The following is a 19,302-nucleotide window of genomic DNA, read 5'->3' as shown; positions in this document are numbered from 1 at the left end:
GCTGCTTCCAAACAGCCTCTAAATGGAGATTATGGTGAGATTGTTATGCCTATTATTGTTTCCAAGCTCAAAAATTAACTTCCAAACTCAAATTTTAAGCCAACAGGGATGAAAAGTCCTTAAAGTGCCTAGAAAAATGGAAAGGTCTTCCCTAAAATCAAGTTTTTGGAGGTACGCAACTTAAAATTACCTCCTTAAAATTTCAAAGAATTCAAACAACATAAATTCAGAAAGACAGTTTTCAAAGCAAAAAATATTTGTGGTATGAATTCAGTGTTATTTAGATTTTAGGCATTCAGTTGGTTATAGGATTCAAATCCTTATGGCCTTTCTTGGCCTCCATACGATTATCATGTCAATGCACAACAAAATATCAAATATTATCAGAGCTGCATTGATTAGTTGATGAATCAATGAGTTGCCAACTGTTAAAATAATCATCAACTATTTTGATAATCGATTCATTGTTTTGAGTCATCTTTTAAGAAAAAAATGTCCAAATTCTCTGATTCCACTTTTCTTAAATGTGAATATTTTCTGGTTTCTTTAGTCCTCTATGACTGTAAACTGAATATCTTTGGTTTGTGGACAAAACAAGACATTTTAGGTTACATGTTGGTCTTTGGGAAACAGTGATCGACATTTTTCACCATTTTCTGACATTTTATATTGCCAACAAGTAACCGATTAATCAATAAAATAATCAACAGATTAGTCGATGATGAGAATCATCATTAGTTGCAGCCCTAAATATTAGTATTTCTTCCTGGTTTAAGGGTCTTGATCACAAATTATTATTTTGTCCTTTTTTCGAGGCTTTAAAGTGGAAGAAGTATTCAGATCCTTCACTCAAGTAAAAGTACTAATACAAATAAAAATGTAAAAATACTCCAATGCAGTTCTACAAATGACCTTTGGAGGGCAGCAGCTTACCTTTACTGCGTCCAGTCTGCAGCAAATATAAGCAGAAGAAGAAGAAGTTCTTCCTGCAGATGGCAGCAGCTCACCTCAAGGAAATTATTGCTGTTTCATTTCTTATTAAGAAGAAGAGCAACATGCTATTATTAGTTGTTAACACATAGACAGGGTAGTATTAGGCAGTTGTAGTGTTTTAGTTATAAAACACAAATGTAATGTGTGTGTTTATGGGCGGATAAGAAAGAAACAAACTGCTGTTCCTCTGACGTTGCTGGTCATTTAGCTATCTGGAGGTATAGCTAACAACTAGCTGGTCTAGCTAGCTGTCACCGGGTTGTTTTGTTCTCTGTAAAAGTGGCCGTTTCTTTTAAAACACATGAGTGTGTCTCTGGTCGTTATCCGTTTGGAATTAGCCGACCAGTCTCCTTGTCCACAGGGTTTCCAGTACTCAGCTGGTGAGTTATTTTTTTTTCTCAAAAACAATGATGTTATATGTGTATCAGTCACTGCTGTTGTTGTTAGCAAGGAAGCTAACCAGCAGTGACAACAAAGCTAAGCGTCTAACTGCTGTTAGTTAGTTAATTACCTACAAAAGTAGACACTATATATTGTAACTAACCTAACTACAGCAAATTACATGTGTTCATAATGCAGTGCTGGAAAGTAACTACGTGCATTTAATCAAGTACTGCACTTAAGTACAATTTTGAGGTACTTGTACTTAACTTGAGTATTTCCATGTGATGCTACTTTATACTTCTATTCCACTACATTTCAGAGGGAAATATTGTACTTTCTACTCCACTACATTTATTTAACAGCTTTAGTTACTTTACAGATGCAGATTTGACACAATGGATAATACAACAAGCTTTTAAAATACAACACATTGTTAAAGATGAAACCAGTGGTTTCCAACCTTTTTTGTCTTTTGACGTCTTACAAAAAGCAGTGTGTAGTCGGGGTCACATTTCACATGTCTATGAGTTGTTAACAGCTCCACCAAATAGTGATTTTTCCCTCTAAACTTCTCACATGCTTTCATTTCAATAAATGTTCAAATGATCCAATATTTCAGCAAAAATCAAAGATTAGAGAAAAAACTGAAAACAGATTTGTGTATCAGAACTTTGTTTTTTCTTCTTTCCTCTCCCATTAATCATCTCACGACCCCTCAGATTTATCTGCTGACCCTTTGGAGGGGCCCGACCCCTAGGTTGGGAACCACTGGACTAAACTAGCTAACTGTATATAAAGTAGTGTAAACTAGCTCCACCTCCAGCAGCTACAACAGTAACATGCTGCTCTAACACTGATGCTTCACTATTAATAATCTAATGATGTCATATATAATAATATATCAGTCAGAGGGACCAAACCACTACTTTTACTGCAATATTTTAACTACATCAAGCTCATAATACTGGTACTTTTACTCCAGTAAAGGGTTTTAATACCTCTTCCACCACTCCCATAATGTTAAAGCACTCAGCGGTCCATTAGAGCCTATAAAACCTGGCCTGTGTCTGCCTCTCTGTCTCCTCTGCAGTTGAAGGCATGTCAGATGAGGAACTGCAGGAGAAAGCTTTGGGTTTAGCCAAACTCACTCTGGGCGGAAAGACGGAGCTGGAAAGAGCAGCTGTCCTGCACCAACACATCGGCAGCAGAGCGATGGGGGACATGGTTATAGAGACCTTTGAGCCCAGCCCAGGTAAGCACATACATGTACTAATGTTGCAGGATGATCTAAAACCAACAAGCTGGAAAAGAACAATGAACATATTGTTTGTGAAGTTTTCTTCATGGCCTCAGGTAAAGTACATTACCAGAACCAGTCAGGCTTTAACTAGTTCTTGTCTGGTGATATTCTGCATGTTTGTTATTGTGAAGAAATCCCATAAAAAAGACCAAAACCAACAATGAATTGATCCTTTTAACAAGCAGTGTGTGTGTACCAGGTATTCCTCATGTTGTACGGATGTAAATCAGTTTACAATGCCTCTTTTATGTTGATAAAAAGCAAGTCCCCTTAACTTAAGTTGTTAATGTTAGGGTTGGTTTTAAATATGTTTTGGTCACGGGTCGCTACTCACTCCGGTCCATCTCTTTCTTTTCTTTTTCTGCTCATGTTTTGATTGGTTCTCTGCAGACCCACCTGCTCTCATGTAGGTAACAGGATTAAAGAAGAACACAAAACAGTACAGATGATACTCAGCTAAAAACAGTTAACCAGGGAGAGAGAAGACACAAAGCTTTCTGTTATCTCTGATGGCTGCTACAATCTGGATAAAAGAGGTTTTTGTGGTGCGGATGTAGGAGAGAGCAGAGGACTTGTAATTTGATGACTGCTTAGCTGCAGTTTACAGATTTAATGGATTGTTAAAGTGGATGAAAGGTAGATATACTGTCATGTGTTTCCTGTCAGTTGGGGAAACAACAGACGAGACTTTTCTTGGTCTTGAGAAGCTGCAGCATTTATTAACTGACTCACTGGAGTCTGTGCTGTATATTTACCGCCAGACTGACGACGTACTGTTAACCTTTTCCTCTGCTCCGCTCGCTCTCTTTCTTAACCACTCACTCACCTTTAAACCTTTAAAAGGAGCTACGCTACCAAGAGTTTCCAAGGCAACAACACAGGTGGTAACTCATGTTTCGGAGCAACGCTGCACAGAGGCTCCCAAACGCTATTGATTTCTGAATTAAGAGATATTTGTTATTTTTGGTGTTAAAGAAGGGTTTTTTGGCCTGGCAAGGGTCCTCGTTGGCCTGTACTGTTACTGGGGAAACGCTGAATATGTTTGTGTCTTAACGGGGAGAATTAACGACAGCTGACTCTGTAGGCACGAGAACGACCAGAACAACACAATGTTGTCAAAATGAACAGTTCCAAGTAATTTGTAGTTGAAATGAAAATTTTAAATGAAACTGTTTTTTTTTTAACTTTTTAAATTCTCTCTGTCGAGGTCTTAAAAAGCATTAAATTTGATTTCAGAAGGAGCGCAGCAACCTTGTTATGAAATGTTAAAACACAGTGAAGGAAACAGTTTCTCAGAGGCCTCGATGACGTCTTCAGTTTACTCGTGTTGTCAGAGAGTAAATCTTCACTGAAACAATTAATCGATTATCAAAATAGTTGCAGATTAAATTTCTGACAGTTGATTAATGGATTGACTGTTGCAGCTCTACTCACATACGTACACCGTCCTGCTACTAGAAATACACACTAGAGCACCATGTGAATTACTCTGCTGCTGATAAATAGTTGTCAACAGATGCAACATTTACAACTGTTTGAGGAAACGACTCAGCCTTTTTCAAAAATGGAAGGATTCTGTATATTCGTATTTTTTGTATTTTTTTATTCGCACAAAGGTTACAATAAGAATATTTCACAGTAAAAATGATATTAAACTGTGCAGGAGAGGAAGGAAGCCCAGAGGGTTTATACAAAGTCCTCCCCTTCGTTTCAACAAATCATAAAACAATATAACATCACTCAGACAAAGAAACGTTTATAGCAAAGAAAAAATAAGTAAAACAGAAATTTGAACACTTTAAATGTGCGAGAGGTGTCATATATACCCAGTCACACAAAATATTTAAATAAAAGATATTTTTTTAAATGTTATTAAAGAAGATGCTGACTTCAAAGTTAGTGAATTCCAGAGATGAGGACTTCTAAATTTAATAAAATAATGATTGGAAGTGTGACAATAAGTCCTTTGATCTCCTCGTTGAATAAGAGTGAACGTCTGACGATTAAAAGGAAAAAATTATTATTGTCTGTGATATATGAATTTGAACATAAACACACATGTTAGAGGAGTATTTACAGAATAAATTGACTAAATTTTTTAATTTCCTAAACAAAGGTGCAGATGGATAATTTAACACACAGGTCTTTGTTGACAAAAAGCCACAGACGGGTTATTAAAGTCAGAAAGTCTTGAGAGACTCACTAACACGTTGCTGGTTTTGGTCTTTTGATGGGATGTGTGACATTAACAGAAATATAGAATATCGCCGCTCTCATCCCGTAAAGACATCAGATAATGTTCTCAGATTTGAAACAGCTGATTATTCCTCGTAGATAAAGGCGGAGGTGACGACTCCGGCGGCTCAGCGGAGCAGAACGGTGAAGCTCAGGCTGAAGCAGACAGTAAATCAGCTACTGAAGGTTCACAGGACGGCAGCGCAGCTACAGGAACCACTCCAGACTCCCCCTCCAAGCAGCTGCCGGACCAGATCTCCTTCTTCAGCGGGAACCCCTCGGTGGAGATCATCCACGGTATCATGCACCTCTACAAGACCAAGTGAGTAACGTCCGACGTTTACCGTGTTATTGAACGTTCCAGAGTTTATCAGCTGATGTTTATTTTACTCGTCTCGTTGCAGCAAAATGACGTCTCTGACTGAAGACGTCAGACGTAGCGCCATGGTCTGCATCCTCACTGTCCCCGCCACTATGACCAGTCATGACCTCATGAAACTCTTGGCGCCGTTTAATGAGGTCATGGAGCACATGAAGATCATACGGGACTCCACTCCAAACCAGTACATGGTCCTGATAAAGTTCTGTACACAGGTGAGGTCTCAGCATCATCAGAGGAGGTTGAAGGTTATGTTTTCATACCACCTGTCGGCTTGTTTGGTTGTTTGCGAAACAATTCAGTGGATAGATGATCCTTCTCCAAGATTAGTAGTTTTAGTAGTAGTATTTTACTGTGAGACGGGTCTCCTCAGAGGGGCAGGGAGGAAACTTTTACATTTTCTTTGAGTCAAATCTGAACTCACAGACTTGTTGCAGCAAGATTTTTTGATTTAGTGTAACTTGCACTTCCTGAGGTTATGATTATCTCTGATGATACATCCATAAATCTGCTAAGAAATCAGAGAAAAGATGCAGAACTTGCTTGAGAATCATCACATTTTTTACTTTTCTTCAGTATCATAGTAATCCACTGATAGTTGTCTGTACATCCAGGGCTACACTGTAAACAGGACCTGCTAACAGCTGATTCAGCAGACTTTTAGTGGTGCCAGTTTACCAAAATATAAACAAATATATGCAAAAACCCCCCACTGGGCTAAAGTTGTAGCCCACAGCTAACTCTATCAATCATGGATGTAACAAGAGAACTGGATACAGCGTCGGAGGCGGTTCAGTCCTATGAAAGTTGCTCAGTGGAGCCAAAAAAAATCGACATCCCGGTATGAAAGTACCAGGATCTTCCGCATTGTGCGGCCCATAGAGCATGCACACTCGTAACTTTCACTGGCTGAGTCGGCTACTTCCGGTTTAGCCCTCCGGCTAACATGAATGTGGATAAAACAATTCAATCATGCGGCTCTTTGAGGCTTTTGAAATGTGATCAGACCGAACGGATTTAATTCTGATAGTGAGACAAGTCATTTTGCGGGGGTTGTGATGCTCAGAAAAATGTATCCGCTGATTTACAGATGTCTCTTTCACAATGTAAGTCTATGAGAAAAAGTCTTTTTGGTCCAGTGTGCATCACGTGACGTAATTACACAGTTTGGCCGCTATGGCAAATTTGCTTCAAAGCCTGTCGCTCTTCCTGTGTCCACTTCTCTTTATACATCCATGCTCTCAATCCATAGAAACATATACTTCCTGTTTACATTCCCCAAAGCATTATGGGAACTATAGTTCCAAAACCAAGAGCTTGATTATCACCCAAATCAAAATAAGACAAGGAATAATAGGAGTGAAAAAAATATGATATATAATAACTTTTTTCACCTTTTTTCATCTGTTTGACATTATTAATGCTCAGAGTCTTATATTCCTCCTCTATCCATTCATATATATATATATATATATTTGCCCTGTGTTTAAAACCAGTGGATATACAGACAAAAAACTACAGTTTTCATTTGTCCCGGGGGATTGACTGTAGATTAGATACAATTTAGTCTTTGTCAGACCTTTAAAACCCGGGATTACAATGTCAACAGTAACAGCTGTTTGTTTATGTGCTAGAGGGAAGTTCAGACATTTAAGACCTCTCAGTTAGTTACTAATATGAGCTGTTTCCTCACTTTCTAGTGAACTTGCAGGTTTTTGCCTCTACTGCCTTTTAGTTAAAGGTGAACGAATCTGTGTGTATTTCTGTCTTCAGTCACTAATTGACTTAACCCACCTGATCTCTTGTCTTTGTTTTAGGCAGATGCAGACAGTTTTTACACGGCGTGTAACGGCCGCCAGTTCAACTCTATAGAGGAAGCAGTTTGCCAACTGGTGTATGTGGAACGAGCGGAAGTTATCAAGTCTGAAGAGGTAAATATACCCAGTCTACCCAGTCTGAGGTTATTCTCCCATCACGTCACTGTTCAGTCTGTAGAAACGGATTCCCTGGTTGATTATTAATAATTAGAGGTGTCAGTGTGTGATGTGTTGGTCAGTGACTCTGCAGCTTCTCTCGGCTTTACGGAGCTTTATAGTGAGTTTCAGCTCGTTGTTTAACTGTCCGGCTGCAACTTTACTGTTCTGGTTCACTCTCAGTGCTCTCATAGCATCGTTTTCAGCCGCAGAAGGCAGCTGTTTACAGAGAAAAAGCTCTAAAAAGCCACTGAACCAAACGGCAAACAGACACGTTTAGCTGTAGACTAGCTGGTGAACATAGTGGAGCATTTAGCAGCTAAAGAGCCAGATATTTCCCTCAGGAGTTGGTAGAGAGTAAAAACAGAGCTAAAAGAGAGTGAACGTAACTGCTGGATGTGGAAATAAGCAACTGTTTGCTAACATGTTCAACGTATCAGTTTAAAAGGTGATAACATGTCAGTGTTGTGTCGTGTCGCTCTCTTCAGGGAGCCAGTCTGCCGGTGATGGAGTTGACCGAGCTGCCAAAATGCACCGTGTGTTTGGAGAGAATGGACGAGTCCGTCAACGGCATCCTGACGACCCTCTGCAACCACAGCTTCCACAGCCAGTGTCTCCAGCGGTGGGAAGACGCCTCGTGAGTTTCACAAACACACACACATAGAAAACATTCCTGGACTTTTTTTCTGTGCTGTCATGTGGGTGTTAACCATATAACGTGCAGGTAACCGCTGCTGCTGCCTGTCACAGTTAAAAACCCTTCAGCTGTCTCGCTCTCAGACACTTCTACTACTTGATATCTGCTTTCAAGGAATTTTATTGGCTGAAATAGTTTAATTTGATGTTTTAACCTACCTCACCTTTCAAGAAGAGATATGATCGTCAGCTAACCTTTGAACTTACCTTTATCATTCAGCTTATATTTGGTTCAGATCTACAGCCATGTAAATAAATGAGCCTTTTTTGTACTAAGGATTGAGTCACATGCTCTCTCTCCACTGGTTATTTCTCCAGGCTTCATGTCATGTGTTGTTTGTTTCTGGCCTCCTCTTTACACATATTCTTCTGTGTGACAAAGGGGGCGACGCACACACACACACACACACACACACATGTGTATGACAACAGTTGAATTATGTGCTCTGTTTCCAGGTGTCCTGTGTGTCGCTACTGTCAAACACCAGAACCGGTGGAAGAGAACAAGTGTTTTGAGTGCGGAGTTCAGGAGGTAAATGATATCGGATCTTCTTTTAATTCACTCGTGTCTGATTGAAGCTTTTTCTTATTTCACGTTGTTGTTGTTGTTGTTGTTTTGTCCGTAGAACCTGTGGATTTGTTTGATCTGCGGGCACATCGGTTGTGGTCGCTACGTTAGCCGGCATGCTTACAAGCACTTTGAGGAAACACAGCATACTTACGCTATGCAGCTCACCAACCACCGTGTCTGGGACTACGCAGGAGGTACTGGATTAGTGCGAGTGTGTGTGTGTGTGTGTGTGTGTGTGTGTGTGTGTGTGTGTGTTAGTTTGCATTAGTCACATGTTGCTGGTGGAGGACAGTGATATTCAGACGCAGGACCAAAAAAATGTTTGATTATTAAAGCTGCATTAATCAATTTTGTCCACTAGAGGACAGAAGATCATTAAACCAAGCTGAGAGACGGTTCTGTTAATTATTAAATTATTTAAAATTTGGACTTGATGGAAAAACAATGTTACCACTAAAAGGTCCATTTAGTATCAGTTCTGTAGCTTTCTATCAAATCAGACAATATTGATCAGCAGATGGAGTTTTGTCCAGTTGGCTTAAAGGAAAGACAGTAAAAGTCAGTAGTTTGAGTTTATTTTGTGTTTCTGGCCACTTCAGTGTCTGTAAATCCAGTTAACACTCACCTTTTATAGCTTTATAGCAACTCCTGACAAAAGTATCTGTACAGTTTGGATCTGATAGTTTACAAAGTGTTTATTGGAGTTTTCCTGCTGGAAACGAACATGTAAATATATTGTAAAATCAAAGCATTGAGCTAAAAGAGGCAATAAGTCTTCATAGTTTGTTGATAATTATTTCTGGGTTTGTCACTGTGAGCAACTCCCATTCAGTGATGTAAACAATATTGATTAATGTAGTTTTAAATCTGCCAAATATAAAAAACAGCAACACATTTAGAGCAAAACTTCAAATTATTTGATCCAATGTTGGACGACAACTTCAGTTTACAAAGATATAAAATAGAGAAAAGCTCTAAATCGTCACATTTGAGGAGCTGCGACCAGAAAATGTTTGATATTTTTACTTAATAAATTACTAAAACAATGATTTGATTATCAAAATATAGAGCAGATTAATCCTCTGTCAATCTGTTAATCAATTAATAGTTTTCTTTTTTGTTACTTTGGAATTAATGTTTGGACTATTTACAGTATATTTACATTATTTACATTATGTGAGATCTGTGTTTTGAAAGATGAGGCTGAATTTTAACTTTTATTCAAGGAGAATATTATGAAAATATGATGTTGTTTTGGATTTATGATCAACATTTCTCTTATAATTGTTGTATAAATCTTGACAAAGGGATTGTTTATCATATATAGTATTTATATTGATGAACTGACCAGCTCATGTCCATCTTCACCATCATAGATAACTATGTGCATCGACTGGTGGCCAGTAAGACTGATGGGAAGATGGTTCAGTATGAATGTGAGGGAGACACCTGCCACGCTGAGAAGATTGATGCGCTTCAGTTAGAGGTAAACATTCACTTTTGTCGCTCTTTCTACTAATAATCAACACTGAAACGTTCTAACGAACCGTCCTGGTCTGCAGTACTCGTACCTGCTGACCAGTCAACTGGAGTCTCAGAGGATCTACTGGGAGAATAAGATCGTTCACCTGGAGAAGGAGACAGCTGAGGAGGTACGATACAGGCTGTCAGCTGGTTTAATTACTATCTGATTCAAGTCTTTACTGGTTATTCTGGGCACATGTGTGTCCTTTAATTCCTGTTTTTATTTACATCCTTCAGATAAACAACATGAAGGCTAAATTTAAGGAGACTCTGGAGCGCTGTGACAACCTGGAGCAGCGGTTTGGAGAAATAAGCAAAGATAAGCAGAGCATAGAGAAAAAGTAGGTCCCTCTGGTTGCATTTTACAGGTTTGATTGTGTTCATATTGGGGCTCATTAAGCCCAACTGTAGTAGTTTGATGACCGTCTGTGTGTTGTCTGTTTTCACTGAAGTGGCTTCGGCTCTGTGTATCTCTCTGTTATTTTAATATTCACAGGAATATATCGCTTTTTTTCCCAGGATTTCCACCCTAAATGATGTTCGATTTTAACAACACAACTGCTGATAATTCATCATCAAATTTTTTTATTCTTTAATATTTGTTAGATTATGTGATAGGGCTGTGTGAAAAACGTCTATCGTTTCATATTTTGCTCTATCGTTTGTATCATTGTGATGCAAATCACACTCAATATTTTTCATCATTTGGAGTCTGTCCATCTTTTGCACAGTTTACATTGATAAATTACTCGTCTTGGCTTTTTACTCGCGAAGCTTTTATTGCACTAACAGTAACATAACGAGTTTAGTTGTTGTCTCCACCGCTGTGCTGCACACACAGAGAGCAGAGAAGCAGCGAGACGGCGACCATAAATGACAGCAAACCAACTATTTATTCATTGAATTAAAATGTGCTATATCATGATAAGTATCTTTATCACGATATGAAATGACCTACATTGGGATATGAGATTTTGGTCATATCGCCCAGCCCTATTATGTGATGTATATATTTAGTAGGACAACAATTCCTCTTAAAAGTACACTTTCTTTCTTTGCACCATGCATGCAATCATTTCTGTTTTTTAGCATCTTCTTACCAGTTTATGTGTGAGTGGTTTGATGGGAGTTTATGATCATCTTACAGAGCTGACCCGAGGTTATTACAGCAGTGGCAGGGAAGTAATATCCGTCACATGCAGCCATTTTTTTTATTTGGATCATTTCTGTTGTATGTTTAGACATTAGAGCGATTTTATGCACCTGCAATCAGCACTGCTGCTTTTATTTGGTGACGAAGGTCTAATTAAGCCGTTTGTTGGACTGTCTGCATAATTTAGTTCAGGTTTTGTCACACAGCTGAACTGTAAGCTGTCAGTTTAGCATTAAAATAATTGGAAGCAAAGGTAAAAAGTTGACCCAGTTATTATAATACGTGTAATGTCAGCTCGAACTGTACTGTAGCTACAACAGTTGTCAGAGCATGTATCATATTCTTCAGAATTCAAACACACAAGCACACACAGGCTGAACTTCCCTGGATCCTGCTGGTTATTTTCCTAGGAAATTCTAACATGTAGGGGGTTTCCAACAGTGGAGCTTTCCCAGAACCTTCTGAGGAACTCAGGGACTAAATGAAGTTCCTGTAGGAAAGTCCCAGGTCCAGGCGTTAGTGCTACCGGGACTTTAGGGGCGGAGTTTACAAGACTGAATGTCTCTGATGGGTCAAACACAGACACCACGGCTGCTTCATTTACATAAAACGAGGAAGTACGCAAGTGTTGATATCAGGACGACACTTTTCAGTCTCCTTTTTCCTTCATTCATTAACTGAAACATCACAGCAGGACGACTCGATGCTGCTGTTTCCTGATGTGTTGATATGATTCAAATGTCGCTGTTTTTGTTTTTTAAGTCGTCATGTGTCCAATTTGCATAATCCACCATATTCTTCAAAAGGGACTTTCAGCTCCAAATTTAGTTCCTGAGATTAGCTTCTCTGGTCCCGTAGTTCCTGGAAGTTTTTGGTCTGTTTTGCCAAGGAGACACCAGGATCTCAATCCTAGTATTTAACTTGATTACAGACGACTGCAGGATGTGCATCTAAACAGGAGAAGCACACATCTACGTTAATAACATGAATGAAACATGAAACCCAAGTTGTAATAAACTGTAATTTTCTCTTTTTAGTTTTGGACTTTACACTAGAGAGTCTGAAGGTGAACTTGTCAACATGTGTTTGCGTCTTCAGGTACACTCAGCTGAACAGTCGAGTGGTGAAGCTGAGTCAGGAGCTGAAGGAGGAGCAGGAGATGAACCACTGTCTGAGAGCCAATCAGGCGCTGCTGCAGTCCCAGCTGGCCGAGGAGGAACGCAAAGGAAAAGAAATCGGTGAGCGAAGACGAATGAATCACAGTAACATGCTGGTGTATACACGTTTATCATGGCGGAACGTGGCGATAACAACATCTTTGATAATATAGCTTGAAAAACAAATCTCGCTCCCCGATCAAAGAGATTTTTATCCAAAGGATGCAGAAAACCAAAACAGAAAACTTTTAGAGTCTGTCTTAAAAAGTCTTTTTGACATCAAGCCAAAGTTTGCAACACACACAACAAGCGAAAGAAAAATAAAAGCAGTGAAACGTCACAATGCTGCAGGAAGTTTTCCCGATTACAAAGTGACAAGTTGTGAAAACAAAACTGACCAGTCATCACATTTTAAGTCTATGTTGAACTTGTCAGCAAACAGTTGGTTATTTCCACATCCAGCAGTTACAGAACAACATTATCATTCATTTGGAGTCATGTTTCTGTCCACCTGGTGAATATAAGTCCAATATTCACTCTCTTTTAGTTCTGTTTTTGCTCTCTACCAACTCCTGAGGGAAATATCTGGCTCTTTAGCTGCTAAATGCTCCACTATGTTCACCAGCTAGTCTACAGCTAACTGTGAGCAGGTAGTGTACAGCGGCTTTTTACAGCTTTTTCTCTGAAAACGACGCTATGAGAGCGCTGAGATTCACTGATAATTCTCTGTAGGTTCATCACTTTGAGCCACAACCACCACATTACACACTCACAGATCATATGTTATTATTAATATCAATTATAGCTACATTAAATGATTATATCTTCAGTAAGGACCAATTGGCTTGGAGCTGAGTGCCACAGACAGAGAAGGAAAGACATGCATTTAAAGATGAACAAGATGGACATGTGCTGCTAGATGCTCCACAGAACCTGGTCTACATGTCAGACTAGAGAATCCAGAACAACAGGACCATCCTGTGTAAGAACAGGTAACACCAATATGTAGAATGCTGAAGAGAAAATATTGGATGAGGCAGAAGCGAGACAGGTGATATTTGTTCTGCAGCCTGCAGTCATAGAGCACTTCCTCTTTTATTAAGCAATACTTGCAAATCACAAACAAATTGCAGCTACGCAGAAAGCCGAACCTTCAGCCGAGTGTCGCCACATTATCAGACAGACGGCTGATCACATACAGGACTTTGTCTTTGGTAAAGCTTTATTGTACAGGTCCTTTCATTTTATACAAATTTAAGTATAAAAAAATATTTGGTAAATTAAGTAATTTACAGGTATTTCTCAGACATTTTACAAAAAGGGTGTTAATTTGCAAAACTTCTTAATATATATACTCTTAACAATCATTCTTAAGTAGTTTTTTTTCAATAGTTTTCTAAAAGTAGCTGCTATGTAACTTAATTCTTTGATGGGTTTTGTAAATTGGTGGAACAGTATCTGGGAAACGGGCTACGTTATATTAGTGTTTATAAGAAACAGCCTAATATGCTAATATGTAGCTGACATATAAAACTACACAGTGAAAACTACGTATTTTCTGTCAATTTTAAGAATTGTTAAGAGTCTCATTTACTGTGAATTTTGTGAAATTTGCAAATGAACTACATATGAACCCAAATATAATGAATTGTAATTTGCAATTCTCTAATTTGCAAATCTAAATCTTTGAAGATGCAACTGATTTACTCGTCTGGTGTCACAGTTTGTCTGGATCACTGAATTTGTCTGAAAAAAAAACAAACATTAAATGATAGAGGCAATAGACACACTCGTATTAGTAATTTCACTCATATTCACTCAGTGGACTCTAACATGGCAGCAGCAGGGTTATTAATTTCTCTCTAACATCTGGAAGGTTATGTCATCTTTTGGGTGTTTCTGTTATCAAAGCAGCAGCACAGGATGTCAGTACGACATCATATACATTTCTCTGTTTTTACAGCCTGGATGTAAAGGTCCACTGCTGCCTTAAAGTCAACAGAGTGGGGGGGGGGTTTAAAAGTTAATCTGTGGGATAAATTGTGTCATTTTACAAAAAGGGTGTTAATGGGATGTTACAGTGAAAAAATTGCAAATTACAAGAAAAAAACCAGAAAAAAGTGTTACGTTGGTAAGTGTTGATTCATTATATTTGGGCTCATATGTAGTTGTTAATTTGCAAATTTCACAAAATTCACAATAACTTAGACTCTTTTCAATTCTTAAAATTGACAGAAAATACGTAGTTTTCAGTGTGTAGTTTTATATGTCGGCTACATATTAACATACGAGGCTGTTTCTTAAAAACACTAATATAAAGAAGCACGTTTCCCAGATACTGTAACACCAAATTACAAAAACAATCAAAGAATTAAGTTACACAGCAGCTACTTTTAGAAAATTATTGAAAAAAAACTACTAAAGAAGAACTGTCAAGAGTGTAATTTATTAAGAATTTTTGCAAATTAACAACGTATGAATATATTAATGACCAACTAAACCAACTCAACACTTTTTTTCAATTTTGTTCTTATAATTTGCACCAAATTGCATCATCGTTTCTGTAAAATGTCCTAAAAATGAATCATTAAATATCTGCAAATTACCTAGAAAATTACCAGGAAATTAGTATAATATTAACAGACCTGTGAAATAAAAGCTTTGAACTGTCCTTTTAACCAGCTTCAGTCCAGCTTTATCTTTGTCAGATGAGTCAAATCTACAGTAAAAGATAATTTACTGAGTTAAACCCTCCTTTTCTTCTCAGAGTGTCTTTTTGTAAACATGGTAACATGATGAGAGCAGCTTCGTCCTGCGTATTTCAGCTCAGGAAGGTGTTCATTACCGCTCCGCCTGAGGGTTTGAAGGTCTGGGTGGAATTTTGAGGTCTACACTTTAGACATACCTGTATTTTTCCTTCGCCGTGTGTCTCTGAGGATGAGGATTGTTTAAACAAACGCCCCCCCCACGCTACACGTGCTCTGTTTTTATGTGGAAGACACACAGACTTTGTGCTCTTTCATTTGTTTTGATGAGAGACATTCGGAAGTTTAGTCCACAGCTCTTTTGCACAAACGTTACTCAAATGTTGAAATCGGTTTAAGCAACTTTATAAATACCACAAGTTTCTGGTGCAAATGAGCGGCTTTAGTCAGAGTTTAGTCGAGTGATGTTTTAGTTACACTCATATGTCTGATGTTTGCCAGCTCAAGCTTAATCAGCACTAATGTAAATAAATCTGCTGTTTCTTTTGCTTTGTTGACACTAGAAGTCATTCAAACACATTATTCTCGAGAGCTAAGCACAATTTCTTGTTCTGGGCGGCGACACACGTGTGGAACTCTGAAATTCCCCTTTTTTCTTAACTTTTTTTCATAACAACGTGGCAACTAATTGAGTTAACTGAGTGAACTTCTCTGGACTGAAGTGCTTTAACCTGTTGATTAGAGTCTGACTAATGGATTGTTTAGACTAATAATGAATGAAATCTATCTTTAGAGAGTTCAACATCTGATATCTTTTTTTAAAAATGTGAATAAACAGAGTAAGGGTCTCTGGCACAACTTCACCTACTTCCAAGGTGCACGGAGAAGGGAAAGAAGGCACTTTATAAAGCCTGTATGCCATATCTAATAGGCACATTTTTGGATGAACAAGTACCAACCCCTAGTTGCACCTTTCTAGTTAATGGACCAAATATGGCGTCACCCGTATCCCTTCTTGGACAACGATTGGCCTGAAACCACATGACCATATATCCAACCCATCTTTGTAGATGTTCCATTGGCTGATATGTGATGTGTTTTTTAACTTTTTTTTTTTTAACCTTTTTTCATACCCACTCACTTTATTTAAATGTTGTTTGTAATGTGTTTTATAAGTTGTTCCTCATACTACAAGTGTTGCTGGAGTTCTCATCTTTCTAGTGAAGGATGGTGACCAGGATAAACAAGACTCAAGACTCTACAGTCACACTGTGAGGCTTTACTGAGGCTGTTGCTTTGAGCTAAATGCTAACATGCTAATGTTGAGCAGCACACAAAACAATAATGCATTAAATGAGTAAAGGAAGAATAAAAACACAGTGGTACAAACATTCAGAATTCATTTTTTAGAATAATCAATTACATGCGACAACAATAAAGTAAACATGTGTGTGAACCGCTAATAACAATGTGTAGCATATTATACAACTGATAAACATGAGAAAAATAAGTAGTTTGGCTGCACCTAATAAGCTCTAAGCCTAAATTTAAAGATTTTAAAGATTGTCAGAGCTGCTGTTTATCCCACAGCTGAGCAGAAAACTGTTCCTCTAAATCTTTGAAGATGCAACTGATTTACTCGTCTGGTGTCACTGAATTTGTCTGAAAAAAACCAAACAATTAAATGATAGAGGCGATAGACACACTCGTATTAGCAGGTATAATGTTAATATTTCACTCATATTCACTCAGTGGACTCTAACATGGCAGCAGCAGAATTATTAATTTCTCTCTAACATCTGGAAGTTTACGTCATCTTTTGGGCGTTTCTGTTATCAAAGCAGCAGCGCAGGATGTCAGTACGACATCATGCACATTTCTCTGTTTTTACAGCCTGGATGTAAAGGTCCACTGCTGCCTTAAAGTCAACAGAGTGAGGGAGGGGGGGGGTTTAAAAGTTAATCTGTGGGATAAATTGTTCATATTGTCGGTCATATGTAGGTCTAAATGTTTATTACAGTCTCTCGTACAGACAGGAAGCTCACACAGCTGTGTGGGGGCTTTGACCCCGAGGGCTGAATACACCCTACACACGTTTAACATTTGAGTTTAAAATGACGTCAAGCGAAGGGTATGTGTTATTTTTCTTCAGTTTACATGTTTGACAAGCTGTATATTCATCTGTAACTGGGTGACTCATCCTTATAATACTACTGTACTATGATGATAATCTTATCCTTTTATCTGTAAATCATCTCTCTGTCATCTGTTGTGTTCTTCAGGAGATCGTAAGGACGAGACGATCGCAGAACTGCAGGAGCAGCTGAGAGACGTGATGTTTTATCTGGAGACTCAGCAGCAGATCGAACACCTGCCTCCAGAGGCTCGCAGCGAAATCCAAGAGGGACAGATCAACATCGCCGCCAGCCCGTCGGACTCAGCGGGAGCCGGCTCCTCCTCCGGCAGAGGCAGGAGAGGCCGAGGCAGAAAGAGGAAGTAGGCGGCGATGGTTTTTTAAAAAAAACGTGACCTGGAAAGTGCTGCTGCTGCTCTCTCAGTCGCGTGTCTACGACTGAGCTCTGTCCATTTGTTAAACATGTGTCTCAATCATTGTGGTCCCCCCCCCCCCCCCCCAGAAAGCACAAAAAGAGAGAAGAGGAACAAAGACTCGATAGTAGACGCTTGACTCCTTGAAGAAAGAGTAAATAGAGATGATATTTACCTGCACACCTTAACTTAATGTAGCTTCAGCGAGAAGGAAAAGTGATGAACTGATGTACGACATTAAAGACACGAAAACCTTTTATGGTTTCCAAATATATTTAACATCTGTGTGATGTAAATATATTCTGCTGTTTTCCAAATCTAAAAGAGCATCTATTTTGGTCATAAATGATATTTATTTGATCAAAATTATGTTCATTTTTGCCTTGTTAATATTCTTCTATTGTGCCCAGTTTAATACTAATGTAATCTTACGATCTTAAAGTCTGTTTGACATCCTTAGATTTTTTTTTTTTTTTTTTTTAAATTTAAAGATGTTATTTTTTGTTTTTCTTGTACACATGAGAGCAGGACGAAGAGGCTGAGAGATGAATGTTTGATTTGTGTAAAAGAAAATGAAGTTTTTGTCACCTTTTAGGCTTTTTGTCTGTTCTTAAGTAAAATGCTGAAATGTTGTTTTTTTTGGGATCATTATTTTAAGACTGAAAATGACTCAGGATGACAAAGATAAATAAGGCTTTACATGTCGTGTCCTTTCATATCCGTTTATTGGAAGGTTGAAGGACAGACACGCTGATAGGAAGGTTGTTTTTATTTTATTTTGGAGGAGCAGGAAGTACACGGACCACCTACTTTAGGTCAGGGGTACGTGTAGCCTGGAGGAGGGAGGGGAGCGTCTGTTGAAAGGTCACACAGAGCAGCTCCACACGTTTGTGTTCCAAGCAGGAAAATAAACACAATTTGGATTGCAAATTGGTGTGAGGCTGATCTTTAGTATATTTATGGTCACAATAAGCAATAAACCAGCAGCTGTGATAGGCCGACTGAGCAGGACGCGCTTCTTCCCACCGTGAAAAAATGACGGCACATGAATGAAATGAAGGTTTGCTGAGTAAATTATTTAGTAAACGGTTGTAGAAAGTAAAACTATAATTACGAGCAGTTGACTGGGGGAAAAACCGCTTACGCCAAACTGAGTCAGAGATACCAGGAACCTGTGACGGCAGCGATGTCTCCCACCTGTCTGAAACACTTCCAGAAATATCAACAACAAAAAAAATTACTACAAAACCATCAAAATAGACTGAAAATAGGTTAGAAAGTGTTTAAATCTGTTCACAAACAGGCAGAAGTCTGAATCATTTTGTTTACGTTATTAGGAGTGAAAGCTCATAAAAATCCCACCTGTTAGATGATCTGTAACTACACAGTTTACAGTGAGTGTGTATAATGCTCCTGACTTGTTACTATGACAACATCCATCCCATATGACAAGAATATGGCATCAAAACTCAAGTTCTGTACTTGAAGTATCATTTTGAGTTGCTCATAGTTTACATTTTTTGCTATGTTATACTTCTTCTTCTCTACATTTCAGAGAGAAATGTTTTACTCTTTGTTCTGTAGTTACTTCTTCAATTTGCAAATTAATATTTTACACACAAAACAAGGGCTGCAACTAACGATTATTCTATTATCAATTAATCCATTATTTGTTCAGTCAATAA

At 38.4% G+C, this 19,302-nt stretch overlaps 1 protein-coding gene across 1 annotated transcript; it reads left to right on the top strand.

Moving 5' to 3' along the window:
• The first annotated feature begins 976 nt into the window (after positions 1 to 976).
• brap (BRCA1 associated protein) lies at positions 977 to 18,208 on the top strand. Its single transcript, XM_067574204.1, has 13 exons — positions 977 to 1,373; positions 2,468 to 2,629; positions 5,012 to 5,234; positions 5,317 to 5,506; positions 7,109 to 7,222; positions 7,753 to 7,901; positions 8,417 to 8,492; positions 8,587 to 8,725; positions 9,908 to 10,017; positions 10,094 to 10,183; positions 10,293 to 10,396; positions 12,307 to 12,446; positions 17,353 to 18,208. The coding sequence occupies exons 1-13, from the start codon at positions 1,295 to 1,297 to the stop codon at positions 17,568 to 17,570; spliced, it is 1,794 nt and encodes a 597-aa protein (XP_067430305.1). The 5' UTR covers positions 977 to 1,294; the 3' UTR covers positions 17,571 to 18,208.
• Positions 18,209 to 19,302: the final 1,094 nt, after the last annotated feature.

This window comes from Thunnus thynnus, chromosome 19 (genome assembly GCF_963924715.1).
Source record: "Thunnus thynnus chromosome 19, fThuThy2.1, whole genome shotgun sequence".
Taxonomy (NCBI): domain Eukaryota; kingdom Metazoa; phylum Chordata; class Actinopteri; order Scombriformes; family Scombridae; genus Thunnus; species Thunnus thynnus.
This window is presented reverse-complemented; position numbering and strand designations above follow the sequence as displayed.

Bases quoted from the DNA above. Each gene is read 5' to 3' on its own strand.
- brap (XM_067574204.1), top strand. From the start codon at position 1,295: ATGAGTGTGTCTCTGGTCGTTATCCGTTTGGAATTAGCCGACCAGTCT. The intron at 7,223-7,752 runs GTAAATATACCC...CGCTCTCTTCAG, and splicing joins AAGTTATCAAGTCTGAAGAG to GGAGCCAGTCTGCCGGTGAT. The intron at 10,184-10,292 runs GTACGATACAGG...TACATCCTTCAG, and splicing joins AGAAGGAGACAGCTGAGGAG to ATAAACAACATGAAGGCTAA.